Below are 21629 nucleotides of genomic sequence, written 5' to 3'. Positions count from 1 at the left end.
ATTTCAAACCATTATGCTAATACAGCTAGCTAAACACTGGATAACATGGGTGGGACTGGATGACAAGTTGTAACACATCTTAGCATGCACTTACTGAGAACTTTCGTGGTGTCTTTGTATTGAGAATTTTTTTTTTTTTGCCAGTTCAAGTGGGTCAAATGTTTTTTTTTTTTTTCGTTTTTTTTTGCCAGTGTGGGTAAAATATGCCCTATGCAGTCTCTGGATCCACCAAGCCTGCACTCTAGGGTTCAAATCAAAACATTGATTTGTCACCATTGTGACTCTGATTGAGAAAATGCCTACATAGACACAATCTCACACACACATTTACATTTTTTTTTTTTTGTGTTAGATGATGTTTACCTCAGTACACTTGTAACATGGCTGACGAGACGTGAGACGTGCGGATCCATTTGCAGACTTTATTGATAAACAGAGACGTGGTCGTACAGGCAGGGTCAAACAATGGCAAACAGGTATAACGAGGATGAGGCAAAGAGTCAACAGAGGCAGGCGTGGGTCGGCGATCGGCGAACAATATCCAAAGGGCAAGGCAGAGAGATAATCCGGGGAACACGGGCTAGAGTCCAACACGGGAAAACAAAGGCAAGGCTAGGCTAGGCTAGGCAAGGCAAGGCAAGGCAAGGCAAGGCAAGGAAAACTAATGGGGCGCGGTAGGGCAGCGATGAAGCATACAATACTCGGCACCGGGGGAGAGAATGTCCAGGGTAGAAATAGTGTGTGTGATTAGAGATGCTGTGTGATCAGGTGTGCGTGTGATTGGTGCAATGAGTGATTGGTGACAGCTGTGTGTGTTGGATGATGGGAATTGGAGTCCATGTGATGTGTGGTGTGAAAGTCCATGTGGTGAGCGGGTGACCTCTAGTGGTGAGTGACCGGGAGTGCAGACCAGATTCGTGACAACACTGGAGTTGAGTGTTCATTAAGAATAAATGCCATTTAGGAAGTTTGTTTGTTTTACTAGTCTGCACACACACCTGCATCAAACATAAAATGTATTTGAGCTGTGGCCGGTCACAGAGAGTGAGACATTGTTTTGTATTGTTCTTTTAAATTGTTTCAGTAAATCTGTTTTTGAAGCATATTGTTTTTGCTTCTTTTTTCTAATTGTTACAGCTTACCCCAGCATGTGTTACAACATACCCTGGTACAACATACCCTGGTAGTGGGGTAGATTGTATCAAAGGTATTTGATGTTTTTGACATCAATTTATAAGGGCTGTGACATTCTTGCAGGGGATTGAATACATGCTTTTTATAGTAAACAAATAAACATTTTGTATAAAATTTGAGAACTATATTTAAGAAGCAATTTTATTTGAGAAGCAATATTTATACCATGGTTAATGGAAACCTTGAATCAGGCTATTCATTAATTATTTAAGTCACTTTAAATTTGGGTCTAGCCTTTTATAAGCACTAACTTCACGTACGAACCGAACGGAGCAGTTATCAGCACAATGACTAAAGCAGTTCTTTTAATTGAGCACGAGCGGTGCTCAAATCACCGTAGGCCTATTCTCTGTGCGCATTCAAAAATTCGTAATTTATAGTAAATACCAGTGTTTTTGAACCATATTGTAGTAAAGTGTATTATACTGTATATTATAGTGTAGCATTTGGACCAATCAGACAAATCAATTAGTTATTAGATTAACAAATAGTCACAGACCCCTCACCCAATACACATACCCGGTGCCAGTAGGTATGTCAAGGACTTCAGGCCCCTGGTTCCATGGCAACCCATCAGATAACACTAGTTTTATTGCTCAAAGGAATGCAAATGCAGAGGGTAACACTTTAGAATAGAGAACACTTATTAACTATTAACTATGACTTTTCCCTCAATAAATTCCTAATTTGCTGCTTATTAATAGTTAGTAAGATAGTTGTTAAGTTTAGGTATTGGGTAGGATTAGGGATGTAGGATAAGGTCATGTAGAATAAGGCATTAATATGTGCTTAATTACTACTAATAAATGGCTAATATTCTATTAATATGCATGCTAATTAGAAACTAGTTAAGAGACCTTAAAATAAAGTGTTACCATGCAGAGCATCTCACTACCTCTTTCCTATAGCAAAGACATTATGCCATAAAAATGGACTCTTCTCTAATTAATTCATAGAAAAACCTTTCTTTGAACGAACACACATATCATTCAGGTCACTGTGTATATTATTACTGTTCTTGTATATGTTTTTGTGTATTGTATACTGTTTTATGCATGCTTATGATAGATAACTTGTTAATATAATTTTAACTCACACCATGTTTGGTCTCTATCAATTCGTCTTTGGATGATCTAATTGAGAGTGAATATTACATGTTGTCCTAAGAATCTTTAATAGTTCATATATCAACTTCCAACCCAACCCCTTTGCAAACTACCATGCTCTCAGACAAAGGGTCATAAACCCCCCCAGTATTTCCCAACTCCCGCTTGGAAATTCAGCCTTTCTCATTGGTCAAGCCCATCCTGAGAGGTGTGACTCTTCGCAGACCTTAAAGGGCTCACGCACAGTTCCGCCTTCTCTCTTCTGAAAAAGCTCTTCTGCTAAATCTCCGGATTGCTGCCCGTGTGGAGAGCCTGAGCCGGTACCGGCGTGCCCGGTGGGCTCCAACATATCTCGGTCTGCGGTTGCGTTAGATCCTAGAAGGATGTGAGCTAGAACTCTTCTTGAACCTTAAGTCTTGCACCAGGCCTTGCGGCCTTGACTTTCCATTCAACCAAAGCTCCTCGAACCTCAGAACCAGAATAACATCTTTGGAATTCATCACTCTTCAACCCAGAAGAACATGATCGTGAGTTCAAAACCTTGAAACCATCAAGACTTTTCATCCGAGACTGCATTCCAGACACACTCCTTACAGCCATGGAAGTGCAAGTATGGTACATCTAACTAAACTAAACAGAGGTTTAGTGTAAGCTATAGACCCCGTTATAAACGGCGCTGATGGTTTTACTCAGGTGGTTAATTGACTCTTTCCATAACTGCATTCTGTTTTCTCTAATGGCTTCATTCATCCACTTTAGCTCCCCTTTTGTATATACGCGTGAGTGTATGTATGTTTGTTTGTTTGTTTAGATTAGTTATATGTGTTAGTGTTTAGTTAATAAAAGTTGTGTGCACAAATTACATGAGTTTCTGGTTCTGCCTTGCAAATTAATGTCCCTTTACAATTTTCGATCCTTACTACATGCTCTACATTTACATTTAATCATTTAGCAGACACTTTTATCCAAAGCGACGTACAAATGAGAACAATAGAAGCAATCAGAGCATCGAGAGTGCAGCAGTATACAAGTGCCATGACAAGTCTCAGTTAGTCCAGCATAGAAGACGTAGCTATTTTTTTTTTTTTAAACAGACAAACATAATAGGTAAGTGTTAATGTTAGTATTAGTTGGTCAGGTGCTGGCGAAAAAGATGTGTCTTTAGATGATTTTTGAAAATGGCTAAAGACTCAGCTGTACGAATTGAGATCGGGAGGTCATTCCACCAGATGGGCACAGTCCAGGAAAAGGTCCGTGAGAGAGATTTGGTACCTCTTTGTGATGGAACCACAAGGCGTCGTTCACTTGCAGAACGCAAGCTTCTGGAGGGTGCATAAGTTTGAACTAGTGAGTTTAGATATATTGGTGCAGTGCTAGTTGTCGTCTTGTAGGCAAACATCAGTACCTTGAATTTGATGCGAGCGGCTATTGGTAGCCAGTGCAACCTGATGAAGAGAGGGGTAACGTGAGCTTTCCTCGGTTCATTAAAGACCACTCTGGCTGCTGCATTCTGGATCAGTTGTAGAGGCTTGATAATACTTGCAGGAAGGCCTGCCAAGAGCGTGTTACAATAGTCCAGTCTGGACAGAACAAGACCTTGGACAAGGAGTTGTGCAGCTTGCTCAGACAGGAAGGGTCTAATCTTCCTAATGTTGTATAAGGCAAATCTGCAGGACCGGGCCGTTGTAGCAATATGGTCTGTGAAGCTTAACTGATCATCTATCACAACTCCAAGGTTCCTGGCTGTCCTGGAAGGAGTTATGGTTGATGAACCCAGCTGTATAGAGAAGTTGTGGTGGAGTGATGGGTTGGCTGAAACCACAAGCAGTTCTGTCTTGGCAAGGTTGAGCTGAAGGTGATGGTCTTTCATCCAGCTAGAGATGTCACTCAGACAAGCTACAATGCGAGCAGCTACCGTCGGATCATCTGGTAGGAATGAGAGGTAAAGTTGAGTGTCATCAGCATAGCAGTGATAAGAAAAAGCCATGCTTCTGAATGACCGATCCTAATGACGACATGTAGATGGAGAAGAGAAGAGGTCCAAGCACTGAGCCTTGAGGAACCCCAGTAGCCAGAAGTTGTGACGTTGAAACCTCACCCCTCCAAGACACCCTGAAGGACCTATCTGAGAGGTAAGACTCGAACCACAGGAGCGGTTCCTGAGATGCCCATCTTTCTGAGAGTGGACAGGAGGATCTGATGGTTAACTGTGTCAAAAGCAGCAGACAGGTCCAGTAAGATGAGTACAGAGGATTTGGAAGCCGCTCTTGCCAGTCTCAGGGCTTCTGTAACCGAGAGTAGGGCAGTCTCAGTAGAGTGGCCGCTTCTGAAGCCAGATTGGTTGTCGTCCAGAAGATTGTTCTGTGCAAGAAACAAAGAGAGTTGGTTGAACACAACTCGCTCAAGTGTCTTTGCAATGAATGGAAGAAGGGATACTGGTCTGTAGTGTTCTAAAAGTGCTGGATTTAGAGAGGGTTTTTTAAGCAGTGGGGTTACCTGAGCCTGCTTAAATGCTGTGGGAAATGTACCAGTGTGAAGAGAGGTGTTGATAATGTGAGTAAGCGCAGGTATGACTGAAGAAGAAATGGCCTGAAGGAGGTGAGTGGGGATAAGATCTAGCGGACAGGTAGTGGGATGATTGGAAAGGATGAGTTTAGAGACCTCTGCCTCCGAGAGAGGAGAGAAGGAGGTGAGAGAGTGTGTATTTGTCGGTAAGAAGTTATCAGTTTGTGGTGAGAGGAATTGGTCACTGATGGTTCTTGTTTTATTTGTAAAGAAAATTGCAAAGTCATCAGCTGTAAGAGTTGATGAAGGAGGAGGGGGAGGAGGACAGAGAAGAGAAGAGAAAGTTTTGAAAAGCGTGCGAGAGTCTGAACAGTTGTTGATTTTGTTGTGGTAGTATGTCGTTTTAGCAATGGAGATATTTGCAGAGAAGGAAGAGAGGAGTGACTGATACGCACTAAGGTCAGTAGAGTTTTTAGATTTGTGCCACTTCCTCTCTGCAACCCTTAGTTTAGCGCAATGTTCACGGAGAACATCAGACAGCCAGGGGGCAGAGGGGGTAGTGCATGCTGGTCTGGATGAAAGGGGGCAAAAGTTGTCCAAGCAAGATGTTAGAGTGGAGCAAAGAGTGTCAGTAGCACTGTTTGTGTCCAATGCTGAAAACTGAGAGGGTGAAGGAAGTGCAGATGAAACCATTGAGGAAAGGCAAGAGGGAGAGAGAGAGCGTAGGTTACGGCGAAAGGTGACCTGTGGGGGAGTGTGTGCTATGTCAGGAGTTAGTGTGAGGTTAGAAGTGATGAGGAAGTGGTCTGAGATGTGCAGTGGAGAAACTAATGTGTTGTCAGTGGAGCAGTAGCGTGTGTAGATGAGGTCCAGTTGGTTACCTGATTTGTGAGTAGCCATAGTAGACACGTGCTTGAGGTCAAATGAAGTGAGAAGAGTGTTGAAGTCAGCAGCCTGGGGTTTTTCTAGGTGGATGTTGAAGTCACCAAGCAGTACCAGAGGAGTACCATCATCAGGAAAGTTTCAGAGCAATACATCCAACTCCTCCAAGAAGTTACCCAGTTGACCTGGGGGACGATACACAACTAAAACGTGGATTTTAACAGGGTGTGTAACAGTAATAGCATGAGATTCAAATGAACTGTTGCCTGTAAGAGATGGTAGAAGATCAAATTTCCAATCATTTGAAATAAGGAAATCCGTACCTCCATCCCTCCCAATGGTGCGAGGGGTGTGGGAAAAAGTGAAATTAGTGGAGAGAGCTGCAGGAGTGGCAGTGTCCTGAGGTTTGATCCAAGTCTCAGTTAGGGCCATGAGGCTGAGACCGGAGTGAGTAGCAATAGAAGAAATAAAGTCTGCTTTGTTTACAGCAGACTGGCAGTTCCAGAGACCAATTGGGATAGAGAGCAAAGTAGTAGATGACAGAGAAACAGGCCGTAGATTAGTAGGATTGGCCTGCCTCCACCGTACAGTGCGTGCCTTCGGAGTGTTAGTAGTAATGGTGGAGATTTGAAAGCACATAGTGTGTACAATTGACTAAATAAGTAAATGCGAACAAGTAGTGCAAAAAGCGAAGGAAGGGGAAAGAGCAATACTCAAGTGCCTTGTCGGTGTTCTTGCTCGGTGGAGTCGCGCAAGGTAGAGTCGATCGTCTTTACACTCGTTGGTCTTCACACGAGGAGGGCTTCACACGAGAGCTGCCGCGGTATACAACCCAGTTTTATACTTGCCTAATTATTTGTTATAGAAGTCAGATGACCACGCCTTACTACTTAGCTAAACGAAACTGGGAAATTCCTGCGATACGGCCGAGAACAAACGCGACTTCACTTTACCACGGTAAAACACAGTATGCAAAACAAAGTTTCCTAGCAACAACAACTGCGCTGAAATCTAACGAGAAAATACAAAACACTTACAAACTGCTGTTATCTTCTGCTGTTCTTCTGCTCTAATGCATTAATACTTATGAAAATATTTTCTGTGGCCAAGAAAATATCCTTTCTTAGAGTTGATATGAACTTACACTGAATGGTCGCTGGACGAACAGATCAGTTGATGGCAATTTAATTCTGCTACAGTTATTACTGTCAGCCGATATAAATAATTGTAATTAATCATAATTAATTGTAATTATTTATATACAATTCCTTTAAGCTAATTTGCTACAATAGTATTTACAACACTTTGTTATTGAATGCATACTGTAAATAGTAAATACTGTTCGTACTGTAAAGGATAAACTGTTATAAATACTGTAGTATACTTAAGTTTTACTACAGTAAATGTAGTGTATTGTAGTATAATATACCCTATATAATATACAAACTATAGAATTACCACAACAAATTAATTCAAGTACTTTACTATAGTATGGTTCAAAAACAATATTGAATTACTCTAGTATTTTTTCATGTGGGCACTGGCGTGCTCGAAAAGTGTGATAAGATTTGCAATTGCCCTTCCTATCGCTTTGATATATGGATTTTTTATTTTACTGGAGCACTTTTTTGATGTTGCAAGTGGGAGTGGATATTTTGCTTGGCTGAAAAATAAAGAGAAACACATCTCGTCATGCTGAGAAAAAAAAAAGAGAGACTAAAGTCAAGGTGGTCCAAACAGCATTAGCACATTGCACACAACAGGTTTGTTCGGTGAGCATTAACATGCATTCAGAGTTGATGGTTGTAATGTGGCTGACGAGACGTGAGACGTGTGGATCCAAGTGCAAGCTTTTATTTACAGACATGGTCATAAATACAGGCAGGGTCGAGCAATGGCAAACAGGTATGGTAGGGACAAGACAAAGAGTAATCCTAGGGCAAGCGAAGGTCGACGATCAGTGAACAGTATCCAGTGGGCAAGGCAGAGAGATAATCCAGGTACACGAGCTATAATCCAGGCAAGGGAATAAGCAGAGTCCGAACAGGGAGACAGGGGTAAATACTGGGAACATAGACTAGAAAACAACAATAGTTCCGTATCGCAGCTAACACTAGGGGAGTGAAAAAAGCAGGACAATACAGGAACTGAACAGAAACACGGAATGGCACAGAAAGGGTTAATCCAGGAAACACAGGTAGAAATAAACACAGTAGAACAGGTAGGGGAAAACTAGGAAAAACTAACAGGGGCTCTGTAGAGTTGCTACGGCTAGGGGAGCGGTAAACGCATACAATACTCAGCCAGGAGGGAAAGAACGTCCAGGGTTTAAATAGAGTGTGTGATCAAAGTGCGCGTGGGATCAGGTGTGCGTGTGATTAGTGATGCTGTGTGATCAGTGCCTACAGCTGTGTGCGCAATTAGTGCAATGGATGATGGGAAATTGAGTCCAGTGTGCTGTGTGCTGTGAGAGTCCATGTGGTGAGTGAGTGACCTCTGGTGGTGAATGAACGGAAGTGCAGACCAGATTCGTGACAATGGTAATGAATAGGATGCTGTTGTTTAAACTGATAAACATAGGCATTATAAACCTTATGACACTGAGAATATATATTGACCGAATAAGAATATGTATTTTGTGCCTTTGAACTGTTTGCTTTGACATTATTTTTTAATTGTTGTAAGAACATGTTTCAATGTATTGAAAACACTGAATGTGAAGACATTTTGGTGCAGGGAAAAAGCTTGCTTTACAATGTTTTTAAAAAAATCATATGTAAACACACTTTGTTTTGTGAGTTTATTTTTTGTGGGTTTTATTTTAGTCTTGTCATTAGACAGACGCGATTGACTAATATTCTTGATGGCTCGTGCCATACTTTGCTCATTCTAGAATACATTGTTTAGTCCCCATCCCTGATAGCACACGTACATCTAGGAGACGTCTATTTGACATCTGCATTTACATCTACAAGACGTATTTTTTTGAGTGTTTGCTCATCTGCAATACGTCTATTTGACATCTCCTTTTAGATGTCAAATAGACGTCTATTAGATGTCTTTAAGATGTTTATGATTTAGAATGTATGTAAAACTGACATCTTACAGACGTCTGTCAGACGTTTGTAGACAGCAGATGCTTTCCAGATCAACAGATCCTTAACAGACATCTTGCAGACGTACGTGTGCTATCTGGGATAGATCTGTACACACATAATTAAGGTACTATTATTTGACCAACTTAACTTCCTCTAATTGTAACTTTATATAATCATGCCGTGATTTCTTACGTACACTTAGAATAATATTACAATAATCAGAGGTTGAAGCTGACCTGAATTTATGTTGGTTGACAACACACTGTTGTTCTAAATGGAAAACACATCATAGCCTCTAAAGTTTAAGTATACATGACTAATGCTAAGTGAGTCAATAATCTCAGAATAAGTCAGAATAAAATCATACATAATTTATTATCAGTCAGGTAAATATGTATTACGCCAATTACATTTTCAATTACAATTCAATCAAATCAATACAAGACATCAAATTCTCAAAGAAAAATATAAAAGTAAATTATTCAGTACCTAGACCAAAAGGATTAATTGCCTTCATTCATCAAACAACCTATTTTCCAGGTATTATAAATCTCCTAACCATTGACTGCATGATGATTTTTATTTTTATTTTTTTGCAGATTGATATATTTCAGCATCTTTGCATTTAAGGACTGTTCCATCTCACATTTTCTACTTCAAAGACTGAGCTCTCAGTAGCCAAAATGCTATTTATTGTAACATTTATAAAATGACAAACCTATTTGATGTTTCCCCTGCTTTTGAATGGCTTTATATGTTTGTATAGGCTTGCTGGTTTTATGTTGATTTGTAGCTTGTGATATGCACTAAATACACTCATTGGCTCATTGGAATGTAGAAGTCTCTGTGGTCTCTCATGTTTTTATACAGCATCAAAAAAGCTTTAAAGCTAGGTGTTGTTAAAACTTCTCAAAAAAAGAAAAGAAAAATAATCATAATTTTTAAAGCTATACGTGTTACAATATGGATCAAATACACAAAGACTGTACAGTCGTGGCCAAAAGTTTTGAGAATGAAACAAATATTAGTTTTCACAAAGTTTGCTGCTAAACTGCTTTTAGATATTTGTTTCAGTTGTTTCTGTGATGTACTGAAATATAATTACAAGCACTTCATACGTTTCAAAGGCTTTTATAGACAATTACATGACATTTATACAAAGAGTCAGTATTTGCAGTGTTGGCCGTTCTTTTTCAGGACCTCTGCAATTCGACTGGGCATGCTCTCAATCAACTTCTGGGCCAAATCCTGACTGATAGCAACCCATTCTTTCATAATCACTTCTTGGAGTTTGTCAGAATTAGTGGGTTTTTGTTTGTCCACCCGCCTCTTGAGGATTGACCACAAGTTCTCAATGGGATTAAGATCTGGGGAGTTTCCAGGCCATGGACCCAAAATTTCAACGTTCTGGTCCCCGAGCCACTTAGTTATCACTTTTGCCTTATGGCAAGGTGCTCCTTCATGTTGGAAAAGGCATTGTTCATCATTAAACTGTTCTTGGATGGTTGGGAGAAGTTGCTCTTGGAGAATGTTTTTGTGTCATTCTCAAAACTTTTGTCTTCTAAAGTTGATTCAGCTGCGGGATCGAGGCACCTGCAGTGCAGAGCTTGCTCAGGAATGGCAGCAGGCAGGTGTGAGTGCATCTGCGTGCACAGTGAGGTGAGGACTTTTGGATGATGGCCTGGTGTCAAGAAGGGCAGCAAAGAAGCCACTTCTCTCCAGGAAAAACATCAGGGACAGATTGATCTTCTGCAGAAAGTATCGTGAATGGACTGCTGAGGACTGGGGCAAAGTCATATTCTCCGATGAAGCCCCTTTCCGATTGTTTGGGGCATCTGGAAAAAGGCTTGTCAGGAGAAGAAAAGGTGAGCGCTACCATCAGTCCTGTGTCATGCCAACAGTAAAGCATCCTGAGACCATTCATGTGTGGGGTTGCTTCTCATCCAAGGGAGTGGGCTCACTCACAATTCTGCCCAAAAACACAGCCATGAATAAAGAATGGTACCAAAACACCCTCCACAGTTTGATGAAGAACAATGCATTTTCCAGCACGATGGAGCACCGTGCCATAAGGCAAAAGTGATAACTAAGTGGCTCGGGGACCAGAACGTTGAAATTTTGGGTCCATGGCCTGGAAACTCCCCAGATCTTAATCCCATTGAGAACTTGTGGTCAATCCTCAAGAGGCGGGTGGACAAACAAAAACCCACTAATTCTGACAAACTCCAAGAAGTGATTATGAAAGAATGGGTTGCTATCAGTCAGGATTTGGCCCAGAAGTTGATTGAGAGCATGCCCAGTCGAATTGCAGAGGTCCTGAAAAAGAACGGCCAACACTGCAAATACTGACTCTTTGTATAAATGTCATGTAATTGTCGATAAAAGCCTTTGAAACGTATGAAGTGCTTGTAATTATATTTCAGTACATCACAGAAACAACTGAAACAAATATCTAAAAGCAGTTTAGCAGCAAACTTTGTGAAAACTAATATTTGTTTCATTCTCAAAACTTTTGGCCACGACTGTACATAAAAATAACTTCGCAAAAAAAGTTTTAAAAAACAAAAAAAAAATGTCACTATGTATGTCAAGTAATTTACTTGTGTCACATTTACATTTAGTCATTTTGCAGACGCTTTTATCCAAAGTGACTTACAATTGGGGAATACATAAAGCGGTTCATCTTGAAGAGACAAACAGACACAGGAAGTGCTCGTAACACCAAGTCTCAGATATTGTTCAAATAAGTACAAGCTAGCAAGGGAAGGAATAAATAAAGAGAAAGATAAAGTTTTTTTTTTTTTTTTTCGAAGTTTAGGATGAAGCCAAGTAGTGTCAAACGAGTTTTCAAATGTTGCTTGAAGATTGACAGGGATCCAGCATTCCGGATAGGGGTGGGAAGATCATTCCACCAGCCAGGAATGGTGGAATGATGTATGGTGCCATTCCTGGCACCAACCAGGAATGTCAAGTAAATTGTAAAGTAAATTGTAAAGTAAATTGTGCTTTAACATTTTCGAGAGCTTAATAGCAGTTGAACTTTGTGTCACGTTGTGGTTTGACAGGTATTGAAGAAAAGGGTTTCACCTGAACCTCTTCTTTCCTGGACTTGCCGTCTGGTGTTCAATCAAAGAACCAAAATAATGAATGCCAAGTTTATGTCTCACTAACAGCGGTGCTTTCATTTCCATTATGGGACATCCCATTAACAGTAGTCACTGATAGCCTGTCCATATGATTAATGAATGGGTATGTTACACCATTTTCCTGTAATAAAACATATGCAAATAAGGTCAAATAAATTGTGATGTTTGAGGTACACAAAAAAATTCAAGATACCTGGAATTGTTTTTCCTAGTTTTTGAGGAATGTACAAAGGTTTTCTTTTTTAGAAAACATTAACATAATGTCTTAAAATGTGGGATGTTTCTCTTCAGAATCTTCTTTTTTGCATGTCATGATGTCTGTTGCTTGAAATAAGATACTACTGGTACTCTTACTGTTAAGTGAAGCAGACCAGACACAGAGGATGATGGAATACACACAGGAGTTTATTAAGATGAGCAGACGGGTAAATATTGCAGGATGATAGAGACGATATTAGTGGTATTGAGGACTGATAAAGGATATCTTGTTGGTGGTTGTAGTGCCAGGAACTCGTGGAGGATGGGATGTGCACACACCTCGAACTATGACTGACCGTGAGCTGGGACGACAGATGAGGACTGGCAAACGTAGGAGACACAGGGAGATACCGATGATCCGGGAGAGGAGGTAAGTATTCGAGAGGTAAGTATCCGAGCATGGAGGGTGAGAGTCCACTTCGTGAAGTCGAGATCGGACAGTGACTGGTGTGAGGTGTGTGCTTAAGTAGTGTTGATTTTGATGAGTGTTGATGAGGTGCAGGTGGTTTGGATTAAAACTCGGGTGACTGTGATCGCTGTGTGTGATTGGTGGAGGAGCCTGGTTGATCCGTGACACTTACTTTTCTAATAAAGTTGTATTTTTACTTTAATATAAATTAATTTATTTGACATTAGAGTTTTTATTTTGGCACTGTATCACCTGTGACAATCTGTTTCTGTGGTGGTGATAATAAAGGACATGAACAGGAAAACTGCTTACATGTACATTTAGATTACACTCAGACCGGGGTAATACAGTTAACTAAAACTAAATTCATAAAAAAGGTTACTTGAAATAAATGTTAACTGAAATAAAATACAAAAACTTAAACTTATTTTATTTCAGCTAGGTTCCAAGGCAACTTCTCATTTTCATTTAGTTTAACTTGGTGTACTAAAATGACTAAACATGAAATACAAATAATAATAAAAAAAAGAATAATAATTTGTATAAATTACTACTATTTGAACAGAAATTAATATGTAAAAATTAAATCTAATTCAAAATATTAAATATGTATAATTATCCAGTGTTGGGAAGGTTACTTTGGAAATACAATAGGTTAAAGATTACAAGTTACCCTATTTAAAATGTAACAAGTAGTCTAACTATTTCAATTACATTAAAGTAATGTAACTGATTACATTTGATTCATTTTTGATTGTTTCTAAATTTTAGACAAAAACAAATGTTTTCAACTGGTTATCATTTTCAAACATTTAAAGCAGGCAGGGTTAACCTTACAGTAGTACTCAACACTGATTACTGTCAGACTTTCAAAATCCTTCATCACTTGAATTAAGATTATAAAAATTAAACTTTAAAACAGAGCCACCACAAAATCAGACTTTAACACCTCTTTTTACTTTGAGATCGTTCTGAGGTTAAATATTGCTTTAAAATCATAAGATATAGTGTAATAGCTATGATACAGTTTTTGAAATCAAATCTTTGCATAGCTGACATGAAACACTGGCATTAACAATGCCTAAGAAAAAAAAAAAAGTTAATAGAGCAAAATAAAGCATAAACATGAGCCCTAATAGGACATAAAACAGTTATCGAATAAGCATGTGTCCTATTCTTTGTCCTATACTCCTGAGATATTGTTGTCTCATATTTTAGAGCAGTCAATGCAATTTGGGAAAGAAATGAATCAAATCTGTGTATGTGTGTGAAAATATTCAGATGTAACCCCCTTTGTAATTACTAACATTTTCATAAGTAATTGTAATTTAATTACACATTTTTTTTCAGTAAATGTAACAGATTACTGTTACATTTTATTTTGTAATTAAATTACGTAATTCCGTTACATGAAATTAGTTATTCCCCAACAATGATAGTATATTAATGATACTAAAATATCACTGTGTCATAACACCAGGGTTATTATAGTTAACTAAAACATTTTTGTTAAAATTATTATTATTTTTAAAACTCTATTGCCAAGGAAATATTTCTCATTTTCCTTTAGTTTAAATGTACAGTACATTATTCAGAAATATAACTATATAGAAATTAAAATAAATAAAACAAAAACAGATTTAAATTCAAAATGGAAAATATAAAAATATAGCCAAATTCAAACTATTAATAATAAAAAAAAAGGGTAGGGGTGTTCGATATGACGATTTTTGATCGTGGACTCAAGGGCGTAGTTTTGGTTTGAACATTGGGGGGGTTGAAGTGGACCCCGGGTCATGCCCCCTCAAGGTTTATTTATTTGTTTGTTTATTTGTAAAATGGTGTTTTGTGCTATCCACCACACATGCAAAGTTGGTTGATAACGTAACTGCAATAAAGTAATAAGCTAGTTAACAATTACTTGTTTATATAGGATATATAATGTATTTTATATTATTTAGACACTTAGGCTATAGTTTGACAGAATGTTCTAATTCAACACGCCATGGGAAGTCAATCTACCTTAACATTTTCTCATATTGATATTGTTTATTTCTTACTCCTTAACAGTTCATGAGGCTCTTAATGATTTAATCTATGCCATCACTGGAATATCTGAAGGCCAGGTTTTTCCATCACTCATCATTAGAACCCATTGGCTCTCGACTTGTACTTGCTCTTATGAAAAAGTTCTTAACTGTAGCATTTGTTATAATAAGGCTAGCCTATTAATCATTACCAGGCCAATAATGACTTTTTTTATTAATCTATATTGCATTTGTTATGAGAAACAACAGTCTTTAGAAACAATAGCTACAATCTGCTATTCCCTTAACAGATTATCTATTATAAATTCTACAAGTTAGACAAAATTTACCACAATAAATAAAACGTGATCAATTATAGTAAAGGTGGTCACGAGTAGTTTAAAAATATTTTAATATTATGTTAGTGCTGGTGCAAGATTATGTTTTCTCCTTTTTTCATCAGTCTTTTTAGTTTGTGCCTTTTTTTAGATAATGTTTGATTTTCTCCATAGCATTTTAAAGTGGCAGTTTCTCAATAGAATTCAAATAGATCACATATTTTACCATCAGCTTCGCGATAGGAATGGCTCGCGCAAATCTTCTCACACTTCTCGAGCGCGCTGGTGAACGCTCACAGAGCATAGGGTGATTCGGCGCGCCGCTCGCGCACAGTTAAAAGAGCTGCGCTTCAGTCATGTTGTGCTGATAAGCGCTCCGTTCGGTTCTTACGTGAAGTTAGCGCTTATAAAAGCGCCGAAGGCGCGATTCAAATATTTAATAAATGGCCTGACTCTAAGTTTCCATTAATCATGGTATACATATTGGGGGGGGGTTGTTGCTAGTTTTGGTTATTGGGGGTTACCTCCCCCCCACCCCCCCACCCACAAACTACGCCCCTGCGTGGACTATAAAAATGTCTCCACGATTTGCTTTTTTGAAGAAATACCATAGTATTGTACTTCAGCGCACATTCTATCAGCTGCAGTTCTGGCGCAGCTGTCTATGTACTGTACAACGTGACATACATTCACATCAGTGTTAACTCAGCGGTAGAGTTACTCTCATGGGACACTGCACTTATTCGCAGTCACAAAAGTACATTATCTGCATATGCTTCAAAGACTTACTGGTTAAACTTTTCACTCATGTGCTGTTCTGACGAGCGCCTTTTCTGAGCACATTCACCCAAAGCGCGTGCTCTAAAAAGCCCGTCAAACAGCGCCTGATTACTGAACTAAGTTATGTTTTGTGCTAATACTGTCAAAACACACAAGGTGTATGTATAGACTCAGTTGGTTATGTCTAAAATGAAGGTAAACAGCTGAGAGAAACGCATGCGTGCCTGTATATTTGATGGGAGCAGGTCTTAAAGGGACAGTACTAAACATGCTGCCGACTGTACTTAAAGGGATAGTTCACCCTAAAATTGTAATTCTGTCATTATTTACTCACTCACATGTTGTCCCAAACCTGTATTAATTTCTTTCTTGTGCTGAACACAAAAGAAGATATTTTGAAGAATGTGGGTAACCAAACAGTTGCTGGTTCACATTGACTTTAACAGTAGGAAAAAAAAAATACTATGGAAGTCACCGTTTAGTTTTCCACATTCTTCAAAATAGCATTTATTTTCAGCAGAAGAAACTCGTTCAGGTTTAAAACAACTTTTGAGTGAGTAAATGAAGGCATAAAAATAAAACACTAGCCTATTTTAATTTTGGGGTGAATTATTCCTTTAATGTTAATAAAACACCAAACACAAAGAGAAAAATCACTCACTACTCTTGACTGAAACACTTTAATACAGTTGCTTTAATAGGAATCAATCTATATAGTGTTTTATTTTTATATTTGTTCATTAAATTTCTTGAATGCTCCTGCTAAATACACCTATTGTAGACTACCTGAAAATAAAACAGTTTATTTTATTTGTATATTATGTGTATTTGTAATGTGTATCTTTGCTCTCATTTTTTAATAACAAAGATAAAATAATGACAACGATTTTTATCTTCACCCACTTTGGCCTAAATATCCGCCATACTTTTTATATTTTGTTACCTTGAAAGGCTTTGTCTTTATAATAGGAAATTAGTCTGGCTGTAATGCTCAAACAGCTTGCAAAATAGAAAATCCAACATGACAAAGAATTGTGATAATATTGTGAATCGTAATATTTCTAAAAAAAAAAATCGTGATATTTTTGCCATATCGCCCACCCCTAGCTGAGGGGGACCAAACCCATACAAAAGATTAAAGATTTTCACACAATCAATCACATATTTCCATCTTGTGTGATACTCACTCACTATTTTGTCCTCCTTGATGATGCTTGCGATAGTAAATCACACCAACAGCAGCTGCAGCCACTATCAGCAGAACACCAACACATATTCCTGCTACAGCACCTGTAGACAGACTTGAATCTGTGATGATAAAGAGAAACAGTCATTATTACTAGAGAGTGAATGATAATTGTCGGGGCAATTTCAACTGACTCTCATCAGCATAAGAGACAAACTCACTCTTAGTTATTAAAAGGTTTTATTCTTTGCAAAGAAGGTCAGACAGTCATACAGACACACAGGTTTCTGCAGAGTACGACCAAAGGTGAGGGCAGTCCTCCACGTTTATACACTCTTAAGGCACTCAAGGTCAAAAGCTCACATGCTGCATACAGCTGTACTTTTCCACCAGAAGTGAGAAAAGAAAGAACACTCTAGTATATCATACTCCTAAAACATGTTTCCCTTATATTTAGGGCCTAGATAACCTTTCAGGTCATGAACATACATCTCCTCTGTCCCCTTCTTATCTGGCTCCCAGCCCAAGATTCTCCTGTCACCCATTCATCTTAGGCCAAAGACCCCAGACCCATACCTTTCTTACACAACCAGACCTAAAAGGTTTTGGACTACATATTCTCATAAACATAAAAAAATAAGTATAAATGCATTTACTTCAACATAATTCATCCAGTATTTTCCAATGTCTATATCTTTCTACTTTGGTCATCAGCTGTATGATATTGATTTGACGTCATCTGGAGGATTTTTTTTTTAAATAGCAGTTCATACAGCAGTACAGCACTGCGATCTGGAAACAACAGCGTTCACTGGATAAATGTCTAATTTTATGCCTTTTTCATGTTAATACTTGTGAACAGCATGTCAACAACTAATAGAGACCTTAAATTATTTTAGCGTTCAAAGCTTACTTTTTCAAACAGACACATTGAAAACAATAATACTGAACTGTATTTTAAAATTAGGGGGAAAAGGCATTGAATAACTAAATTTTACTCACCAGTGACAGTTAATACAGTCAATATTCTGCTAATACTGCTGCTGCTGCTGTTGATCTGTAGACTATAAACTCCAGAGTCTGTGGTTCTGGTGTTCATGATGGTCAGAGATCCAGTCTGAGGATCCAGCACCAGTCTGTCTCTGAATCTCTCAGTACCTTCATTACACTGAACATCTACACGTGTTTTAATGGGATCTCCAGTGATTTTATCAATGAGAGTGTCATTAAAGTGCCATGTCATGACATCATTAATGTTTTTTATTACTCCAGAATCTAAAGTTACAGATTCTCCCTCCGTCACTGACTTTCTCTTCATTTTATCTCGTTCCGCAGCAGAGACACCTGAAACACAAACCAACAGCTGCAGAGTCATCTTTCTGGAGAGACATATCTACAGCAAGATAATTGATCTTGTGATCATAATACAAAAAAAACGACTTCAAAAATTAAAATCACTTAAAATGTTTTCTTAACTTTGTCCAAAAAGCAAACTTCTACAATATTTTTTACTTATAAAATATACTTCCTGGAGAACTAAAACCCAGTAATTAAGAGACAGATGCATTTAAACAGATCATAAGAAAATATGATCAGGGATTAAATGTAAAATTGTGGTCTTCATCAGAATAAAACTGATAAAACTAATGGATCACCAACTGAAAAATATAAAATCATTGTCCAATTTAATGATGCTGATACAGAGGAAAACTGTCACGCTACTGTGAATGAAACACACTAAGAAGAAGATGAAGAAGAAGAATTTCCAAAAACACTTTGATAAGCCACAGAAGGGTAGCAGGCAGGCAACACACGTGAGAACATTCACAATACCGGACAAAGGAGAATGAACAGACTAGACTATAAGTACGGGTGCTAATTAAAGACAGACAGGTGAGGAGGATCAACTAATGATGAACTAATAATGACACAATGAGGACAGGAACAGGAACGACCAAATATGGGCACATGAGGGAGAAAACGCAACAAAACAGATCCATGAATCTGACAAAAACAGCTCTGAATGATTTGATTTAATATAGATATAGTATGTGAAAAAAAGCAAAAATACAGTGTATATATATAGATAGATAGATAGATAGATATAACCTATGACTCACCATGAACCATAACATTGAAGATCTTGTCACTGTCCCTGCCACTGTTGATGATCTCCAAATGATAATCACCAGAGTCTGTGTTTGTGAAGTTTGTGATGGTCAGAGATCCAGTCTGATGATCCAGCTTCAGTCTGTCTCTGAATCTCTCTTTACACTGAACATCTGTACAGATCTTACTCTGATCTCCAGTGATTTCAACAAGTCGAATATCATTAAAATACCATTTAATCTTTTCTTGTTGGTTTGTTTTAACATCAGTGAATAGAGTGACTGAATCTCCTTCCATCACTGACACTCTCTCTGCACCAGCACTGAAAAAAACTGAAACAAATGAAGGAATAAACAATTAAATCTATATGGCATGGTGGGACAAACATAACAAAGCACAGTGAACAGTGAACAGTCTGCGTGGGCTTTACAGTTGTGAACCAATTTAGGTAGCAGTCTCTCTCTAAATTAACCAATCAGAGAAAGAAGAATCAATTTTCAGAGCTTTCTTTGTTCCAAAACTGGGACTTGAATTGTTACAAATGTTTCATTTTCTTCCTGGTTTGGTTCGCTTTCACATGGTAACATTTAGAGTACAAAAATCTGTTCATGTAATGTGAGTAAAACTGCACTACCAATGGTCAGAAGAACTCAAATAGGACTGTGATAACTAATATTCACCCACTGCGTTTTACATAACACTTCTCAAATTATGAATTATGATACAGCTTGATTTATTGGTGTGTTGGGTCAAATTTCCTTCCTCGCCATAACCAGAAGACTTCAGAGTTTGCTTTCTTTCAAGTGATCTCAGAAGTGTACTGTATGTATTGAGTAAAGCTCATTTGGAGTGTTTGTTTCAGAACCTGGCATAAGCTTTTGTTATGTCAAGAACACAATCCCACACTATGGACCAACTGACTAAACTGGATGATAATTCATAATGTGAAATTATCATTTATAAGTTATTGTAAATTATCTTTTCTAACGGGTCCTTTCTTTTACATGATTCACGTTTCAGGTAGTTTATCATGATTAAAGCGGTAAGATTAACATAACTTAGCTGTTAACATAAATTATGTATAACCTGATATCCACATTAGAAAGAAAGGCAACTAGTCACTAACCAATTAGTAACTAGTATAAGATAACAAACATTGGCACAGTCAACTTCAGTGAGGCATTTCTCAGAAAAAGTAGTGAATATCAAAATTCTGTTCAGTTATTTCTATGTGGCTTGGTCCAAAGATCATCTGATCAGATTTTGGATAAAATTTGTAGGAGTAGCAGAGAAAAAAAAAACTTTTTTGTTGGAAAACAAAATATTAGATGTTGTCAGAATAGGTATAATCCAAAGAATGTTATGACAAATTTGGACAATGTTTTCAAAAATTATAAGCTTTTCTGAGAAAAAAACATTGCATCTCTGAAACACTTCTGGCCCTGTGTTTAAACTTCTCAGATACCTTCGGAACATTCTGTTGATGATACCTACCAATTTTTGTTCCGATATGTAAAATCGTTCAAAATATATATAAATTCATGACATATTTCAATATGGTGGACAGACAGTTCGTCTGATCCTGGCAAAAATCGCAATCCTCAGATATTTTTTGGCATAAAAGAAAAAATTATAATTTTGACCCATACAATGTATTTTTGGCTATTGCTACAAATATACCCCAGCGACTTAAGACTGGTTTTGTGGTCCAGGGTCACATATGTAGGTGGCACTGTTCCCAAATTTTGCATGGACACTCAGATCATGGTTCTGATGAAGAGTACCGAGTTTTGTTTCAATTGATCAAAGTATTGCCAAGATAAAGTCTCTGAACCCATTTTGGTTCGACATCATTGAATTCACGACACCATATCATTTGAGCAAAGATGAATATCAACATTCTGTTCAGTCATTTCTGTGAAGATCTGTCCTAAGATCACCTGAGCGAATTTATCTAAGAATTGGACAAATTTTGAAGGAGAAGTGGTGAAAAAAATGGAATACATACTTTTCAAAATGGTGAGTACTTTAATGGGTGAAGTCTTAATATAAACTATGCAATGTGATAAGCATGAGGAGAGTAATCAGGTGTACTAAACTTCATTTTTCTAGTCAAAAATGTTCAGAAGTTATAGCCATTTTAAAAATATATATTTGAACTGGTGGTGGCGCTATAGAGTTGGACCTAGAGACACCAAAATTGGTAAGATCAATATTCATTAGTATCTCTACAAGTGTGCCAATTTTCATAAATTTCCTATGTTCTTTTCATAAGGCTGCCATAGAGCTGACCAGTTTTTTTTTTTTTTCAGAATTCTGCCACCAGCTGAAAACATCTCGAAATGATACACAGGAAATGAGATCGTAACAAATATATGTCTTACCAAGTACGACCAAAACATCCACTAACTTCAACAAAATTCCAGAATTCATTCCCACCGCTGTTCGTCTGAAAAAATGTATTAACTTAATTAAATGGAAATTAAAGCTTCCTTAACTCCTTTTCATGGCCGCTATACTGCTTCTAGAAAGCTTCGAAACGAATCGTTTGTTTCGAATCACTAGTTCGGAGCATGTGTCAACCTACCAAA

At 37.9% G+C, this 21629-nt stretch overlaps 1 protein-coding gene across 1 annotated transcript; it reads right to left on the bottom strand.

The window, feature by feature from the left end:
• Positions 1 to 11660: 11660 nt before the first annotated feature.
• LOC131530299 (uncharacterized) lies at positions 11661 to 19344 on the bottom strand. The gene is made up of 4 exons (XM_058760489.1): positions 19050 to 19344; positions 17932 to 18273; positions 16931 to 17051; positions 11661 to 12052 (listed from the first exon to the last, which is right to left on the bottom strand). The coding sequence occupies exons 1-4, from the start codon at positions 19333 to 19335 to the stop codon at positions 12040 to 12042; spliced, it is 762 nt and encodes a 253-aa protein (XP_058616472.1). The 5' UTR covers positions 19336 to 19344; the 3' UTR covers positions 11661 to 12039.
• Between the last annotated feature and the right edge of the window lie 2285 nt (positions 19345 to 21629).

This window comes from Onychostoma macrolepis, chromosome 22 (assembly GCF_012432095.1).
Source record: "Onychostoma macrolepis isolate SWU-2019 chromosome 22, ASM1243209v1, whole genome shotgun sequence".
NCBI lineage: Eukaryota > Metazoa > Chordata > Actinopteri > Cypriniformes > Cyprinidae > Onychostoma > Onychostoma macrolepis.
The sequence above is the reverse complement of the archived record's forward strand: the minus strand, read 5'-3'. Positions and strand labels throughout refer to the sequence as shown.